Source organism: Galleria mellonella, unplaced genomic scaffold (assembly GCF_026898425.1).
Source record: "Galleria mellonella isolate WM207_F2 unplaced genomic scaffold, CSIRO_AGI_GalMel_v1 utg117, whole genome shotgun sequence".
Classification (NCBI taxonomy): domain Eukaryota; kingdom Metazoa; phylum Arthropoda; class Insecta; order Lepidoptera; family Pyralidae; genus Galleria; species Galleria mellonella.
This window is the reverse complement of record NW_026441980.1, coordinates 1,044,994-1,063,706: the sequence shown is the minus strand read 5'-3', so window position 1 is coordinate 1,063,706 and position 18,713 is coordinate 1,044,994. Positions and strand designations below refer to the sequence as shown.

Genomic DNA, 18,713 nt, shown 5'->3' with positions numbered 1-18,713 from the left:
GAAAATGTTGTGTTTGCATGGCTGTGTTTCAGTTTGAAGGGCTAGGTATGGCAGTGAGTTTACAGGGTACAGAGGAATAACACCTGAGTCCTCAGGAATGGCAACGCATGGGGGGTATCATGGGCGTAACAGTATACTCTGTTACGCCCATGGTACTGCTCATGTCTAAAGGCGACGGTGACCATATTTCATCAGGTGGGCCGTCAGCTTGTTTGCCATTCTAAGTTGCATAAAAATATATTTTCGATTATTAATCGATTTCATATTCAGTAATGCAATAATTTTATAATTTTTATTTTTATTTTATTTAATACATAGACGTATATGTATTTAAAACAGTTTTTAAAAAACTTTAAAAAGATTTTTTTTTTAATTTATCTGTCTATTATTTTTCCGACTTCAAAACGAAGAAGTTTCTCAATTTAATTGTATTTTTTTCTTTATGTTTGTTACCTCATAACTCCGTCAGTTTTAAGAAGATTTGAAAAATTCTTTTTTTGTCTTAAACGATATACTAACAAATTGGTCTTATATTAGTTTTATCAAAACCGATTTTAATTATTTACTTTTTAATTCAAAATAACTAATTTTGTGGTTTTTTTTTATAGAACATTTCAATTGTAGTTGAGTATATTAATTATGTATATTAAATCAATTCAAAATTGGCGAATTGCATTTCGCCAGTTTTGTCGACTTTGAAAATTATTTTTGCGTTCTATAGGAGTTTATGTTGGTTATTTAACACTAGCGATTTGACCCGGCTTCGTATAGGTATATAGAACTTGCAGAAATAATGTTTAGCCTACATTATCCGCTGATAATGTAGCTTTTTATAGATGTAATTTTTAAAATGGTCAAAATGAAAAAAAGGATTTGATTTTTTCTTTTATAAACAAACATAAAATCAAATCGATTTCGTTTTTATAATCTAATATATAAAATTCTCGTGTCACGGTGTTTGTTACCAAACTCCTCCGAAATGGCTTTACCGATTTTTATGCAATTTTGTGTGCATATTGAGTAGGTCTGAGAATCGGCCAACATCTATTTTTCATACACCTCAATGATAAGGATGACCCAACTCTAAAATATTTTTTATTATTTTTTTGACATGTTTTTTTTATTTTATTATGATTTAGCATTGAAAAATACATACAAATTAAAATGTTCACGCTTTTACGATCAACCCCTGTTGTTTGATCGCGATTTTTATATTCCGAAAAAGGGTTGCAAGATGGCAATCGAATATAATAATTGTAGTACGAAATTGTTTTACCGTATACAAATAATGTATATGGTAAAACAACGTTTACCGAGTCAGCTAGTATTAGTATAGATATTAATTTTCTTACGATACAAGTTCTTATTCTTTTTTTCTACAACAAATCTAAAGTCATTATAGATATTATTTATGTTATCATATTTTTTTTTTATAGGTATTTCAATAATTTCAAAAAAATTATTTCGGTTTAATGAATGGGATATGACAGGGAGATTATAGGACACGAAGGTATGAAAATATAGTCCTCAATTGTAACGCATGAGGGGTACCTTGGGCATCACAGTATATTCTGTGACACCCATTATGTCGTTCATGTCTATAGGTGACGGTTATCACTTTGTTTGCCATTCTAAATAATATAAAAATATAAATAATAATTTAAAAGATAGCAACGCATCAGCGACTCTTCTGGTGCCGTTAGTGGCCATCGGCTTTGATGGCAGCCATAGCATAGGCGGGATTAGCATACCATTTTCAAACCATAATAAAATTTTAGATATTTCTATTAAATACTTACTAATTTATTTTAGTTCTAACATTAGTAAACTACATGACTTCAAGTGCTTTACATAAGTCATCAATAATAAGTTCACAATATCTTCACACTTTGTGTTTGTTACTTTCACATATTCTTAAAACGTTTACAAGATCCGGTTACTGGTCAGTCTTTTGTTATTAAGATAAGTACTTAACTGTTCTCAAATAGTAACTGCCATTGCTTTTTTTTTTGTTAATATCTCCATCGTACTATCGAACTTAGGTCTAAGGGAAAAGCTTGCGCAAACAGTTACAAAATTGTCAAACATGTATTATTTTAAACTATTTTGTTTATTAAAAATTAAATAACAAATAATAGCATCAGTTTCTAATGTATGTGAAATAATATTTTTGATGATCTCTCCTCACAGATTCATGGTTTATTCGTAGTTAAGGCCATTTTTTTTTTAATTGTATTAGGTTACCAAAGACACAGTTACACTGATCGCCTATTTCTAAATGTATCTATCAACCTCTATCGCGTGTTATGAGTGAGCAAGTAATGAAAATCTAAAGGCTATTCCAAAACACCTAGACCCTGAATCAATTTAGTAAAGTTTCTTTAGAAAAATGTACATATAAAATTCAATTTAAAAATAATCTTAGTAAATAAAGGATTCTCATAAATAAAGAAGATAAATTTTGAAACCGGTCTATGTGTAAATAATAGAAACATTTTAATAAATGTAGCGTAAAAAAATACCAATATTTAAAATAGTACTATATATAATACGATATAATGGAGTCGCAATAAGAAGTCTCAATACAAATAGTGATTAAGATCAATCATAAATTATGTACATTTAAACACTTTTTCTTATGTAGATATTTGAAGTTTTCTTTGGAGTCTTCAATGTAGTTTTCTTCAAAAAGGGTGTATTAATGGTCGGCAACATACATGTGACATCCCTGGCGTTGCAGGCGTCCATAAGCTATAGCAATTATTTACCATCAGACGGGCTTTATACTTGTTTGTTATCTTCGTCTTATAAAAAAATATATCCATTGTCATTCGCTTGATTTTGTGTTTTACACCAGCGGCTACAACGCTAAAGCAATCGGTCCGCAGCGACCGACCGAGGAGATAAATACGATTGTCAGCTTCCCGGCACGGTTCAGTCAATCGCTTTAACTCGCCGCGATCGTGATGTCACGATGTACATGACAACAGCCCTAGCGACGCTCCTAGTGCTACAGTGTTGTGAACTGTGCGTGACTATCAGGGTCCCAGTGAACTGGGACAATGGTGATAATAGTGAAGTGAACGAAAAACAAAATGAGTTCTCTGTTGAGACTTTCAAGCCCGAAAATCAACAAACCACACAGCAAAATCCGATACCGGTGGAGTATTTTCAGTATACAGCCCAGAAACCGCAATTTGCTATCGATATAGCTAAATTTCACGGTGTACAGTCACCAGAAAATCATTATAAAGCCTATCCGATTAGACCTTACACAGGTCAGGAAAAGCCTAATTTAGGAAAACATAGACTACAAGACAAAAATAGAGATATATATCGTCCATTACAAAAATTCACAAAAGATGTTGAAAATTCGCAAAACTATATTACACCTATAATTTCTGATTATGAAGTTTTTCATCCATATAAGGCAGAAGAACCAGCTTTGCAGGAATTATACAAGGATCCAGTGTTTGATAAAATCCGGAATGATTTGCGAGATGCAAGCAAAAACATTGAAAATTATGAAAAAACAGAAGAAAAACCAAATATAAAAAGTGAAGAATATTTAGAAAGTCCAGATCAAATTGATCAGAAAAAAGTTCCACATAAGAATGTGCCGGCTCACTTTGAAATACATAGACCACAACGACGACCTATATACTACAAGCGACTACCAAAATTTTATAATCGAGATCACATTTTAAATCATAAATTTAAACATCCATGGAATCAGAATTATGTAAAAATAAGACCAGTGCACTATAAACCGTTAAAAAATCATTTACAAAAATTAAGACAACATCATGCATTGACATACGATGACGAACGTAATGAATATCCACAAGTGCCTATTAAAGAAGATCTCACAGAAACACCAGAAGGATACGATATTTATGAAAAGGGTAAAGCAAAATACACACAACTTAGAAATAATATCGATGAGTCTATAAATAAAGCGGTGACTGAAAACCGGCCCTTAGTTTCTCAAAAATTAGAGCTTCAGAACGAAGATCAGCCTACTGATGAAGAAGAAGATGAATTTGTACCAGTAAAGAATTACGCTCAGGTAAGAAAAACAGAGACTACAAGACATTTGCCACGAGAAGCGGCATATGAAGATGCAGACAGTTATGAAGAAATACGAAATGCTCCTCGTTTAAAGGAAGCTGTAAAGACGACAAAAGCACAGACTATTTATACAGAGGAAGGTTATGAAGATTCAGCATATGATCATGCTGGTGAACAAAAACATGCTTCGGATCATGAAGGTCATGGTGGATACCTAAAAGAACAAGAGATAAGCGGAGGTAAATATAAAATACCGACTGTCAGTGGTAATTTTGATGATACACATGGATCTGCATATAGAAATAATGAATTACATGGACAAAAATGGAAAAACAGTGATGAAGATAATACAGAAAATGTCGATTCTGAAGATTACTCTGAAAGTGAACAAAAGCAATCTGCTGAAGCAAATATTTATAAAAAGGATACTGGAAACAACGATGATGGAACTGAATCTGATATTGAAAATACAAGCGATAATCATGACGTAAATAAACGAGAAGCAAATTTTAAAGTTCCAGAAATAAATTTAAATACAACCTATTTAACTGAAGACGAAATTCTAGAAATTTCTAAAGAAAAAATAAAATCAGAGAATGGCTTAAAATTAAAATATCCCTATTATTTTAAAAAACTTACATCTATTCACAGAGATTCACCTCTTAGGTATGCTGAAAATCTAAAACTGATACCTAAAAAATCAGAGGGTGGTACTGAATTTTATGACTCTAGGTCACAATTAATATGCCCAGAAGTAGACGAAAAAGTTGATTCTGTACCAAAAAAACTAAAAAATAAAGGTCACCCTGATAGTACCGAAAATGAAGAGGAATCTTCAGAAAAGGAAATTGATCTTGTTGAAAAACAACCACGTCTTAGTGGGCTAGGAGATAAAATAGATTGTTTTAAAGCCAAATATTTTGGCGAAAATCCATTAGATAGTCCATTCTTTAAGGAAGAAATTATAGCAAATCCAGAACCAGTTACCTTGCCAACTATTACAATATATAAAATTATAGAAACTAAAAAGGAACCCCAAGAAGAGACCATAACAAGTAATATTTTTAAAAGTGTAGAAAAAAATAAAAACAAAAATAATAAAGATATTTTTGATTTAATAGATAAATTAAGAACTATTGAAGTTCCACTAAATGAGACACTGAGGAATGATAAGGATCGTTTAAAATTATCATTGAATTCACCTCAGAATACTACAATTAATGATAGTCAACTATTGCAACAATCAAATCTTTATACAGATATAATTGACAATGTTAAAGACCGTACGCAAAATCCAAAATCATATGATAATAAAAATAGGATACCTTTTAATTTATTAAATCACACATTACAAGATATTAACTCTGCCAATATAACCTATAAATTCTTTCAAAATAAAGAGGACGTTATAAAGCCCTCAAAAATTACAAGGAAAAAAAGAGCAGCACCCTTTATATACGAACCTTATAAAATAATAAGAGATGGGCAAATTCAAGAATCTAAAAGGACTACTACTAGTAGTAATATCAGTCCACTTATAAAACAGCTTCAATCTAGTAAAGTTGTTGATAAAGTAACAAATTCAAATCAAGAGAAAGATTCTGCTAAACAAAATGTAGCTAGTCGTATATATAAAGATATTGGCAAAAAAGATAGAGAACAGTCTAAAAACTCAAAAGAAAATATCGGGGCCTCTATACGATTTGTTGATGTTAATGTTGATAAACGTAGAGGTGAACCTAGGTATGAAGTAAGGCCTTTAAATCATAAACGACAATACTCTCCAGTTGAAAATAAAAAAGCCATGTCTGTAAAAGATTATGAAGCACAAACTAATAGCAAATATAATAATGGTAACTTACTATCACGATCTTTAACACTAAATCGCAATAAATCTCATTCTACTCAAGTAGATATACAAACTCCAGCAGCATCGAATACTGTAAAAAAGACTATTATAACCACTACTATTTCTCCTAAGTCAGGAAAGAATGATAATTCAGAATATAAAGATAATGGAGAGAGTGAAGAAGAATACGATGAATACGAAGAAGATGAAGAGGAAGAGAAAGTGGATATTATTACTACAACAACTACACCAAAGCCAATATTCAGAAGAAAATCCAAAACAACAACAACAACAACCACGGAAAAAGTAAAGAAATTAGAAACTGAAACTGAAAGTCCAAAATTGCGCTTAACAACAAGATTTCGTAATCCTCCGGTTATTGAAAATAATAAATTTAAAAAAGATGAAAATTTAGAAGCAAATAAATATAAAGATAATGATAATACTCCGAAGTATAGGGAAAAGAAAAAAAAGAGTACAAAAAGTACAATAGTAACAGACACAAAAAGTTACGGTGAAGATGAGGACGACATGAGAGAAGAAGAAGTTGATGCATTAATAGGTGTTAAACATGATATGAATGATTATATTCCTTTATATGAAAAGGAAGAGAGAAGAAAAGAAAATCAGTCAGTAAGGTCAAGTGAAGAAAGTAGTAGTGAAGAAGATGATTATGAAGATGAAGACGATGACAGTGACGGTGAAGATGATGATGATGACGATGGCGAAGATGAGGAAGAGGAAGAGGAGGAAAATGTCCCAAAAATAACAACAACAACATCTGAACCTCTGAAACGTACATTAATTATTACAACTGCTGCTCCTATATTAACAACAAATCCGATAACAACTGAACTTAAGAGAAAACCTATAGTTATGACGAAAAAAATTGAAATACACAAAGAGTTACCAGTAAATACATCGTCTCCTCACGTAACAAAATTTAAACAGGATATCAAAGAAATAGAAATTGTGAAAGAAATACCTAGAAATAGTGCTCCAAGATTATCACAAAAGAACTCGGAATTATTAGAGTTATATAAAGACGAGAATTTGGCAAAAAATATAAATAAATTAGATGCTGTTGAAGTATTTAAAGAAAATTTGGACCTCAAAAATAGTCCCAGGCATGGAGGAAATTACAAAAGTGCCAAAATAACAGACATAATGGAGGAAACTAGCACTTCTAACATACTACATGGGGGTAATTTAAAAGTCCCTAAAGAAGATGCTGAGACCTCTCAAAGTGAGTATAAAAAATCTATAGAGTTCGACGATGACATTTCATCTGTAAGAATGCATGGAGGTAATTTAAAGTCTATCAGTGATATAAAAAATACTAGAAAAAGTAATAATAGGAATGCCAAATTGATTGAACTCGCCGAAACAACCGATTATATGTCAAAACCAAGACATGGTGGTAATCTAAAGTCATTAACAGATATAGAACGTAGACGTATTAATAAAAAAAATGAAAAAATAATTGAGCTAGATGATGATATTCCTGAAGATTATGATGACAGTTCTTCTGCACAAGGCGATAACTTTAAATCTACTAGTCCAAGTCATGGAAGGGGTTCTATGCATGGTGGTAATTATAAAAGTGCGAGACTAGTTCAAGCAGATAAACGAAAACAAGAGTCAGCTTCTGAAAAATCCAAAACAAACCGAGATACTCAAAAGGATGCTAGAGCCAATGCTGCTGTATTGTTAAATAGTTTTGCTAGAGCAGTTCCCATACTAACAACAACTCCTGTTTATATATTAGACCCTAGTAAACGTATGTATTACTACGTCGATGCGTGAATATAATTAAATTATTTCTCTAGATTTGTTTCACAAGAGCCTTTTTGTATTTTGATTGAAACTAATTATAGGCTATGTAATAAATAGAAAGTGCCACAAAATGTGTTTCATGTTACTTATAAAAAATAAATTGTGAAGAAGTAAATGAAATCACATAAAGTTGTTTTTAAAATTAATTAATTAATTCTTATGAATAATAATTAATAACTTAATGCTTCTGTGATAGATATTAATATATTGTATACTTTAGAATAAAATGTGTATATTTTTGTATATGTTTCTTTCATAAATAAATATTAATATAAAAGAATTAATATTATTTTTTTAATTCAGTATATTATCCATATTCTATACATACAGTATCTACTCTGTAGTAAAGAATGAGTTAGAATGATAAAAAATCACAATGACTAATATTTTATCATCTCATCATAGATAATTCATCGTAAACGGTATACGTAAAATGTATGTCGATTGCCCCTTATCAGTAGTTCATTTTCTCGGTTCGATACACATTTGGGGTATTACGAATGTCTCAAATTTACCCTGAAGCAGTATTGTTTGTCTTGTCCGAACCAATTACCAGCAAATTGTTCCACTTTACTATTTCACGTAGCGTTCATTCAACTCAATATAAAAACTCGATTACGCTTTCACTTTCGTTGCTCTTTATCGAAAACGCTTGTCAATTTTCTGAATGTATTGGATTTTTAATTAAAACTGCAAGTTGCTCTTACGAAACAAAACATGTCGGTTTAAATAACTTTTAACAAAGTCTTGTTGATTGAGTACGATTATGGTCAGTGTTGTAAATAATAATAGATATTTCTTTTGTTAATTTATTGCAACTTTATTTCTGTGGTAAGTCTTTCAATTCTTACAAAAACTACTAGCTAATTCACTATATTATTATTATATAAATTAACAATAAATAAAATTAAATATTTAATAATTAATTACATTTAAGAATCGTTTTGGTTTCGAGTGTAACAATAGTTATAAATATTTGCTGGCTATTTAATTAAATTATTACTTAATGAAAAATTAATATACAAACACACTCATATTTAGATTTTTTGAGTATGATAATTTAATAATCTCAATTATATTTTATTAAATAAATTTTCTTAATGACCTATTAATGTTTTTTCCGTCCAATAACATTGGACGATTGAGAATTTCTCGAAGGAGGATGATTTATAGGTTTCCATTCTGATTCAGTGGGTTCATAACTCGATACAGTATCTTCTCTGTCTATAGATTCATTTGCCTCATCTTTTTCTTCTGCGCCAAAAAAGTCTATAATTGGATGGTAATTATAATTTACTCGTTTACCACTCGAGGAAAAGTTTTCATTGGCTTCATTATTCTGCTCCTGAGGTCTAAATGATTTAACAATCTTTTCTGTAGTTACTGCCTGCAATTTAGGCGCAATGGTAACCCTTCTAGGAACATTCGCAGTAACAGAGACTATATTAGGCTCTTCTGAATTATCTAACTCTTCCAAAGAATCTGCATTACTATTGGGGAGTGACCCAACAGATGATGTACCCGATGATATTAAATCAGGTCCTCCCGAAATTTTCTTTCTTATTGGTAAACGGCTTGGTCTAATTGGTCCTCTTTTAAATTGACCCCCCGTTGTTTTAAGTTGATTAGGAGTTTCTTTTATGAAATTAAAAGAAGAAGGTCCAGATGGTGTGGGGGGTTCTAAGTAACTTGGTAATGTAACTGTGACGAAATTATTCGATCCTACAGGAGTTCGTCCGGGCAGTGGCCTCTTTACGTTTCTTATTGAACTTGCTTGGTTAAAGGAATCTGGGAAGTACGTATTTCCATACGAGTCCATGGGATTAGATTGTGGTATTTTTCCTGTATTAATAACAATTTCATCATTATCGTTCAATTTGGCATTGCTGAATGGTATTCCAGCTAATAATTCATGGTTTTCACTAAATGACGGGAAGGATTCTAATTGTTTGCTGTGTGTGAACCCTTGTGTTTTGATATTTGGCCTATGAATGGTTGACTGAACTGCTTCAAAGGCATGATTGCCATGTTCCGATGAAAGATCTTCCCCAGGAAAATGTTCTGAGGAGGTCTCGTGAACTCGATGACCAAGTGGAGGGAAAGACACACTATAACCTTCTATGTGACAAGAACAACACGTAGGAACCTGAAAAATATTAATTATACTTTTATTATTACTTCATTTTTTATATTAGCATTTTCAGATTAATAAATTTTTTTAATAGTCTTCTACATTATACAAGTGACACCCCCTGTGTTGCAGGCATTCACAGACCGTAACCATTTACCATCAGACGGGCTGTATGCTTGTTTGCCACCTTCGTAGTATAATAATAAAGTGCAAAATATGATCTATTAATCAATGATTACTTTCTATGGTCCCTCAGCTTGTACATGATTCTAGGTTTCTAACAAAAAAAAATACGTTGTTTTCTACCATAAATTAGCTCGGTAATTTCGCTTTTAAACTGTGACAAATAAACAAAAATCCTTACACATTAGGAAACGCTTTTTATTTAAATATTAATATACAATTAGATACATATAATTTAGAATTACCTTGAATATATCCATGTGTAAACCATTCTGCTGATCCCAAGTTAAAAGTCTGTGATAATTATATACTTGGACACATTTGGACTTGAAATTGTCAGTGAGGTAAGTACAAGACTCCTTTGGTTTCCTAAAACAAAATAAATAAATTAATAATAATTATAAACGGGATAAATGTTGTTCGTATTATACAAAGATTATTTTGTATTTAGTATTTTTTTTTCTCATTGTACTAGGTTGGTTGGACAAGACCACTTTATACTAATGTTTTAAATTCGATATACTAATTAGTCAAAAATTATATTTGATTTTAAAAATATAATTTTTGACAAGGTTTGAAGGGTGGGATATGGCGTGAATTTACTGGGTACAGAGGAATAACACCTGAGTCCTCAGGAATGGCAACGCATGGGGGGTATCATAGGCGAAACAGTTATATTCATGGTACTGCTCATGTCTATAGGCGACGGTTACCACTTTACATCAGGTGGGCCGTCATCTTGTTTGCCATTCTAAGTTGTATAAAAAAAAATTTAAATGAAAAAAGACATCTCTTGTGTATTGTCCGTACTTTTTGTGTGTATATGTAATTCGATAGGTTCGTCGCAGCAGCAGTATTCCTGAATAAATGCGACATTGTAACCTTCAATAAAAGAGCATATTCTTTCTCATAAGGCGTACCTTTTAGGAAAAAAAATATGCTCTTTTCTTGTTTTAATTATAGTAGTGTTACGCATAACACATCTGTAATATCTCTAATGTTGTGGGTGTCTATGACCGCGGAAGACAATTAACATCAAATTAGCCGCATGCCCTTTGCCCTCTATGTTATAAATATGAAAAAAAAGACATGTTCAATTCTGAATCTATTTTGATGTACTCTCGTAACAATCCCATTTTAATCATCGTCATATGATCCATTAACCGTCCACTACTGTACGGAGTTTTTGTCAGTAGTTGTCAAGCTTGGCAGGCGGTTTAGAAACCACAGTTGGGCTTTTGTGATGTTATAGGAGAAACGCTGCTATCCATCTCTAAACTATTAAGTTCCCTTAGTTGCGACACCCGAGGAAAGAAAAAGGTAGCCCATTCTATATCGGGAACACACAAATTTGAATTTTAATAATTTTAATTAAGATTTTAAATTAGTTTACAATTTTAAATTAGCTTTTTTCAATACTTTTATTGTTCAGTTTTGTGATTATTGACACTGAGTTTTTAATTATTGAGATTAATTATTTGTCATTACATCTTATACATATTACATATGTATTCAAGTTGCGAAGCATTCTTTTTACAAAACATGAGGCAAACGAGCATGCGGCTCACCTAATGGTAAGTGACTACCGCCGCTCATGATCACCCACAACACCAAAAGCATTGCAGGTGTACTGTCGGCCTTTTAAAAAGGTATATGCTCTTTTCTTGAAGGTTATAATGTCGTATCGGTTCGTAAATACTGCTATTAGAAGTTGATTCCAAAGAGTGGTTGTGCGTGGAAGAAAGTGAATTGAAAAACATATGAAGACTGCCTCTCGTCCAGATGGTTGGGATGAAACTTTATGGCGAATTGTACAGTAGTGAAAATCAGCAGCAGGTAGTAATCTGAACAATTTCTCAAACTTCGCAATAAAACTACGCATCATTGACGCGGAGCGTTTTCGGATTATGGCATGACAATCATAGCCGTCTGTCGGCATTTCCGCAAACATCACTAATGCGTTGCAATATCTGGGTATTCCCATCAGATTTAATGTTGCCTACTAACTATTATGCCAATCCGCTTGCCAAGCGTGGCAACTAATGCCAAAACTCCCCATCAAGGGATGGCTTATGTTCTATTTTTTTAATGGACGATAATGGAATGGCAACCCCGCCTGCGCTATCGGTATACACTAGCGGGGCATCAGAGAGTGATGATAGGCGAGAATGAAGCTGGTCAGTTGGCCTTTCGTGATGAATTTAATGACCAATCAATCACGATGGTTTCCAGGGGAGGCCGCGAGGAGGTCCACCTGGTATGGTATATTGCTAGCAATGGGGTAACTAGACCCCATTACTAATTTCCTCCCGATGTCTTATGTTTAGCACTGGGCAGTTAATGGATAATACATTGATGTTGATTATCATAAATTCGAGTTTTTTTACCGATGACAATGGAATGAAACCTCACCTGCGCTAACGGGATACGCTGACGAGGCACCATACCTATCCCTATCCCTTATTAACTAACCTGCCTTTTTATTCTCATCTGAGAATGAAAAGGCAGGTCAGTTAGCCCATCGTGATCATCAGGAATTCAGCACGATGGTTTCCAGCAGGACTACGTGGAGTTCGACTTAATACTTCTCTCCCCGTCCCAATGCGATAGTTTGTACGACGACAACGGGTAAGGCAGGGTGGCCTATTCGATGCCGGGACCACACGGCGCTCGGGACATTTATAATATCAATAGGGTAAGAGTCCACTCACAAGCACTTCTCAAGCCTCAAGGTCTGCGTGTGTTCCCCCGTGTTGACGATGTACTTCCACTGGCCCGAGGTGGCGCGGGCACGTTGCGGTCTCGCATACTTCACGACGCTGGGGCACATGAAGCCAGCTTCCCCAGCGCCGGCGAAGTCACGGTTGGCTGTATCACCTCGCCTGATGATAATAGTAATAAACACCACTCGATATAGTCAACAGCTCCATCTAGTTTAAAAATAAGTAGAACTTTTACTGTGGGTACTAGACCATACCATATACCAGAGGGAGACTTTGTACAAAAGTCGATTGCTTGGATACCTCTGTCCCATTCGTGTTTCTACCGTGAAACAGTTGTGTTTGCATGGCTGTGTTTCGGTTTGAAGGGTGGGAAATGGCGTGAATTTACAGGGTACAGAGGAATAACATCTGAGTCCTCAGGAATGACAACGCATGGGGGGTGTCATGAGCAGTACCATGTGTCCATGGTACTGCTCATGTCAATAGGCGACGGCTACCACTTTCCATCAGGTGGGCCGTCAGCTTGTTTGCTATTCTAAGTTGTATATAAAAAAAAAGCAATAGAGAGAAATACATATTTTTTTTTATAGATATATCAAAAAAAAATCAGACGAATACAAACAGAGGACAACTTAGCTTTTAGCAATAAGACTGCCCATTGTTTTCTCATTGTGATTATTTTTTGTAATTGTTTATATTTATAATAGGTTTACTATTGTAATGTTTTGGAGGAAACAATACAGAGTATCTATCTATCTATCCTATGTATACAAATAATGAACGCGTTGATTTCAGAAGTAGGAAAACTAAATATCTCCTTCTAGATTGAATGATACTCGATCTATAAGTGGATCATTTCTATATTGGATAAAGCCCATACTAGATTTTATGTTGAATCTACAGCAACACAACTGTCAAAACCGTATTTAAATTGACGTAGTAGTTTTCTCATGATACCGGAACAAACATACAGTAGAAGCTAAAATTATATATTTTTTTAATTTTTTCTATCTGTATGATATTTTTTAGAAAGATAGATAATTTATTTGCATTACTTACAGCACACAAATTACAACATATACTAATATACATAATTAGCGAGATAACATAAATTATTAAAAAAAAAAATAGATACATAAAGCCAAATACAATTTTTCGTTTGTGCGTGTGCCATAGCAAGCAATACAAAATGGCCACATCTCAGTTTATTGCTTCGCCGTCAAAAGAGCAAAGCACTGATGTTCTGTTGCGGCCAAAGGGAATAGGGTAACAATAAAACAATACCACCAGACTATCCATACAGTAAACAGACAGATATGACAGCTTATCTAGCAGACAAATGGAACATAGAGGTAACTTGCTGGAATGTCTAACATTTGCCTCTCAATTAAGAATTTTTGTAAATTAATTTAAAAACTGGACTTTTTGGCATCACGCAAAAACAATAGTTGGTATATAGTGCAGCAGCATTAAATCGAATGCAGTTTTCATAATTATGTTTTGAAAATCTAAAACTGGTGTATATTTTCTACTTATAACGACATATAGAAATAGTTACTAATTCTAATAACTACGCGTGCGAATTGACGGTCAAAAGTCATTATGCTCCATAAATAAAATGTTATAATTATATATATCAACATATCAATGTTGGCTGATTTGGCATGTATTCGTTCGGTCGTTCGATAAAGTACGTCATAGACTTTCGTGTAGAATGGACGCGGGTTTAAAACTTCTCAGGTCGCGCCACCCTCATTCACGCTACTTTTAGCAGATGACGTCAGCAATATTTGACGTCATATTTTAGTATATAATCAAAATTTTAGAAGTTCGACGCAACGACTCGTTAGCTCAGTAGGTTAGAGCACCGATATCTTCTCTAAACTTGACCATCGGAGGGCGGAGGTTCAAATCCTCCACGAGTCAGTGCTTTTTATTTAATTTAATTTATACTACAGTAAATCTCTGATTAATATGTAATTTATGATTGTTTCACAAAAAAATCTACGTTAATTGTAGCAAAATTATTTATATTGGTTTCAGTATTAAACTATTGGATCGATTTTGATAAAATTTCTACGAGACGAGTATACCTTTAAAAAAAAAATATATAATTTCACTTTCCTATAGATATTTTTTAAACGATTACACAAAGAAGAAGTGTGTATATATAATATATAATATAACTTCTTAATTCCTGAACACAGTTGAGTGTCCTGGATATTATTAGCATCAAGTCATCCCGAGTGACATTGGCATAATTGTTTTTTTTTTCTTTCCGTAATAAAATGTTATTATTTACAAATATTTTATATAATACTAGCTGACTCGGCAAACGTTGTTTTACCGTATACATTATTTCGAGATATATACAAGTAATTTTTTCGTACTACAATTATTATATTCAATTGCCATCTTGCAACCCTATTGCGGTATATAAAAATCACGATTAAAAAACACGGGTTGATCGTAAAAGCATGAAAATTTGAATTTGTATGTATTTTTCAATGCTAAATTATAATAAAATAAAAATAAAAAAAATCTTGTAAAAAAATTTAAAAAAAATTTTGGAGTGGGTCACCCTTATCATTGAGGGGTATGAAAAATAGATGTTGGCCGATTTTCTCAGATCTACCCAATATGCACACAAAATTTCATAAAAATCGGTAAAGCCGTTTCGGAGGACTTTGGTAACAAACACAGTGACACGAGAATTTTATATATTAGATTTATCATTATTTATCATCATCAACATATCTTTTATCTGTCCACTGCTGGACATAGACTTCCCACATAGACTGTCACTGTAAGGAACGCTCCTATTCCTTATGGCAGTTTGCCATTGGGAGGATTTGGCAACTACTGGCCAAGCTTGGCAGGCGGATTGGTAATCACAGTTTGGCTTTTAGTGAGTTTAAAGAGGTGCAATGTTGTTTATATATATATATATATGTTCACCAGAGGGAGACTTTGTACAAAAGTCGATTGCTTGGGCACCTCTGTCCCATTCGTGTTTCAACCGTGAAGCAGTTGTGTTTGCATGGCTGTGTTTCGGTTTGAAGGGTGGGATATGGCGTGTATTTACAGGGTACAGAGGAATAACAACTGAGTCCTCAGGAATGGCAACGCATGGGCGGTATCATGGGCGAAATAGTATACTCTGTTATGTCCATGGTACTGCTCATGTCACTTACCATCAGGTAGGCCGTCAGCTTGTTTGTCATTCTAAATTGTATAAAAAAAAAACACACTGAATGGATTGTATAGGTATCTCTGAAATCAATAACTAGAACAATAAATTACAATCCCCTTTCCTTCCTACTGTTACTATTAGGTAATTCTTTAACCAGTCAAGCTTCTAGTCTAGTACTTTATTCGATTACAAATTCAATTGAGCTATGAATAATGAAATATCTCTGTATTGAAAGTTTGTTAAATGGATACACAAACTTTTTATTTGAGCCATTTATAACGCACGTAAATTTACAAATGAGTTTTCATTTTCATTTAAGAGTTTCCTCTTGTCGGTGCAACCAATCCATGCATCTTCCTCCAGCCAGCTCTATCCCAGGCCATATCCTTTATCTCCCTATACGACAAATGAGTTTATACAATTGAATTGTTTACACTTTTTAAAATATACAACAAAAGATAAAATATGGTTTCGCCATGTGTGTCGCAGTGACCCAAATAGGTTATAGCTCAGTGACAGTTTTACTTAAAAGCAAAGCACTTATTTTCAGCTGCAGCCTGAAATTGGGCTACACGGACGCGTACAACAAACCCAGAGTGTAATCTGTGTAACCAATTTAACAGCCAAAGATAAAACTGTATTATGTATAGATACATACTTATATAAATGATGCATAAATAATAAATTTTAATAATTATACATACATTTATTATCTTAAAAGTACTTTTCTGTAAAAAAATCAACAAAATACACGACTTCGTAGTTTTTACGTGATATCGAAACAAACATACAGACGGACAGATATAAAAATACAAGAAATAATTGCATTAGCCTCTATTGTTCACACAATTATTATCTCTCTCGTTGCTTTTTCTTAAATATCCCTTATAGAAAATAACTAGCGGCCCGTCCCGGCATCGCACGGGTGGACATTTTTACATTTTAAAAAGTGGCCATTAGGGCTGCACACGCGACGGAACATTAAAAATGGAGTAACTTCTTCCGTTTTCTCAACATTTCCCTTCACTTCTCTGCTCCTATTGATCGTAGCGTGATGAAAAGTATACTATAACCTGCCCAGAAGTATGAAGAATAATTGTACCAAGTTTCGTTAAAATCCGTCGAGTAATTCTTGTTTCTATAACGAACGTACAGACAGACAGACAAAAATTTTACTGATTGCATTTTTGGCATCAGTATCGATCACTAATCACCCGCTGATAGTTATTTTGGGAATATATTTCATGTACAGAATTGACCTCTCTACAGATTTATTATAAGTATAGATTTGAGAAAAATCGATATGAAGGAGGGATCTATTTACAATTTTATGACAATTATTCTACTGTACGTGTCTATATCACTGAATTTCTCTTAAACCGCTGTATCGATTTTGCTGCAAAACTTTTTGTGTGGGATGGTTTGGATTCACAATTGCATTCGCTAAGTGGCACTGCGATAGAATTTAAAATTTTTTTTACTATAATACATCTAATATATAAAATTCTCGTGTCACGGTGTTTGTTACCAAACTCCTCCGAAACGGCTTTACCGTTTTTCATGAAATTTTGTGTGCATATTCGGTAGGTCTGAGAATCGGCCAACATCTATTTTTCATACCCCTCAATGATAAGGGTACCTACCCCACAATTTTTTTTTTTGATAATTTTTTTATTTTTATTTTATTATGATTTAGCATTGAAAAATACATACAAATAAAAATTTTCACGCTTTTACAATCAACCCCTGTTTTTTAATCGCGATTTTTATATAGCAATAGGCTTGCAAGATGGCAATCGAATATAATAATTGTAGTAGGATAAATTTTCATGTATAATTCTCGAAATAACGTATATGGTGAAACAACGTTTGCCGAGTCAGCTAGTACAACTATAAAATTTCATCCCTTCTTTCCTCTTCTACCGCTTTCGATTTTTTTTAGAGATTTTCAAAATAATGAATATGCATTATCTTACCTATTAGAGACGAGGTAATGGTCAGCAGTGTACTTCGCTTCCTGTGCAGCCGTGACCCCGTCGAGGGCCCCATCGCCAGGGTCCCTGTAGTCCGCTAGCAGGGCTCCGGCCGCCGCCTTGTTGCGTCGAATAGTTTGTATGATTACATCCCTAGAATATGAACAGTTTGAAAAGTTTTAAAACATTTTATAATACCCTCCCTTAATCGTCCAATACTGAACGTAAGCCTCTCCTTTGAGTTTTGCCAGTAGTTGCTATGCTTGGCAGGCGGATTGGCAAACGCAGGAGGTACGTTGTCGTCTATCCCTCGCCCTAGACCAAGACGTGCATGGTCTTATTGTTTTCTAGTCACACATTAGTTACGTTACAATACTTTTACCAGATCTAATTGAAATAATTAAGTTACTAAAATGTAATTAATTTAAAATAAAAATAATTATATTGTATAAAATCAAACAAGTTATTCATTAAAATAAATGTTAATGTAAATAGAATAATTTGCATAGAAATATAAAGAAAAAATTATATATATGACTCGTGAAGGATTTGAACCTCCGCCCTCCGATGGTCAAGCTTAAAGGAGATATCGGTGCTCTAACCTACTGAGCTAACGAGTCTTCGATGAAGTGTACTAAAATTGTGATTCATATTACGAGAAATTACGTCAGCAATACAATTTAATAGCAGATGACGTAAACGTATGTTTCATATCCGCTGAGTCAGTATCGTTGCTATTATTAATTGCATAGAC

General features: G+C 33.3%; 2 protein-coding genes across 3 annotated transcripts in view; one reads left to right on the top strand and one right to left on the bottom strand.

The window, feature by feature from the left end:
• The first annotated feature begins 2,895 nt into the window (after window positions 1–2,895).
• Window positions 2,896–7,865, top strand: LOC113519112 (uncharacterized). The gene has a single exon (XM_026904167.3). It carries the CDS (start codon window positions 2,975–2,977, stop codon window positions 7,724–7,726), a length of 4,752 nt encoding a protein of 1,583 aa, XP_026759968.2. The 5' UTR covers window positions 2,896–2,974; the 3' UTR covers window positions 7,727–7,865.
• Window positions 7,866–8,580: 715 nt separating this feature from the next.
• The window catches only part of LOC113516518 (neurotrophin 1), a 35,241-nt gene continuing 25,108 nt past the window's right edge, over window positions 8,581–18,713 (bottom strand). For both annotated transcript variants that reach the window (XM_052897638.1, XM_052897639.1), the window contains 4 exons: window positions 17,963–18,112; window positions 12,782–12,952; window positions 10,316–10,439; window positions 8,581–9,902 (listed from right to left, as the gene is read on the bottom strand). In XM_052897638.1, coding sequence (XP_052753598.1) covers window positions 8,865–9,902; window positions 10,316–10,439; window positions 12,782–12,952; window positions 17,963–18,112 — 1,483 coding nt within the window. In that variant the 3' untranslated portion in view covers window positions 8,581–8,864. The remainder of the gene's footprint in view (window positions 9,903–10,315; window positions 10,440–12,781; window positions 12,953–17,962; window positions 18,113–18,713) is intronic.

Excerpts from the sequence above, each read along its gene's own strand:
- LOC113519112 (XM_026904167.3), top strand. The coding sequence starts at position 2,975 with ATGTACATGACAACAGCCCTAGCGACGCTCCTAGTGCTACAGTGTTGT.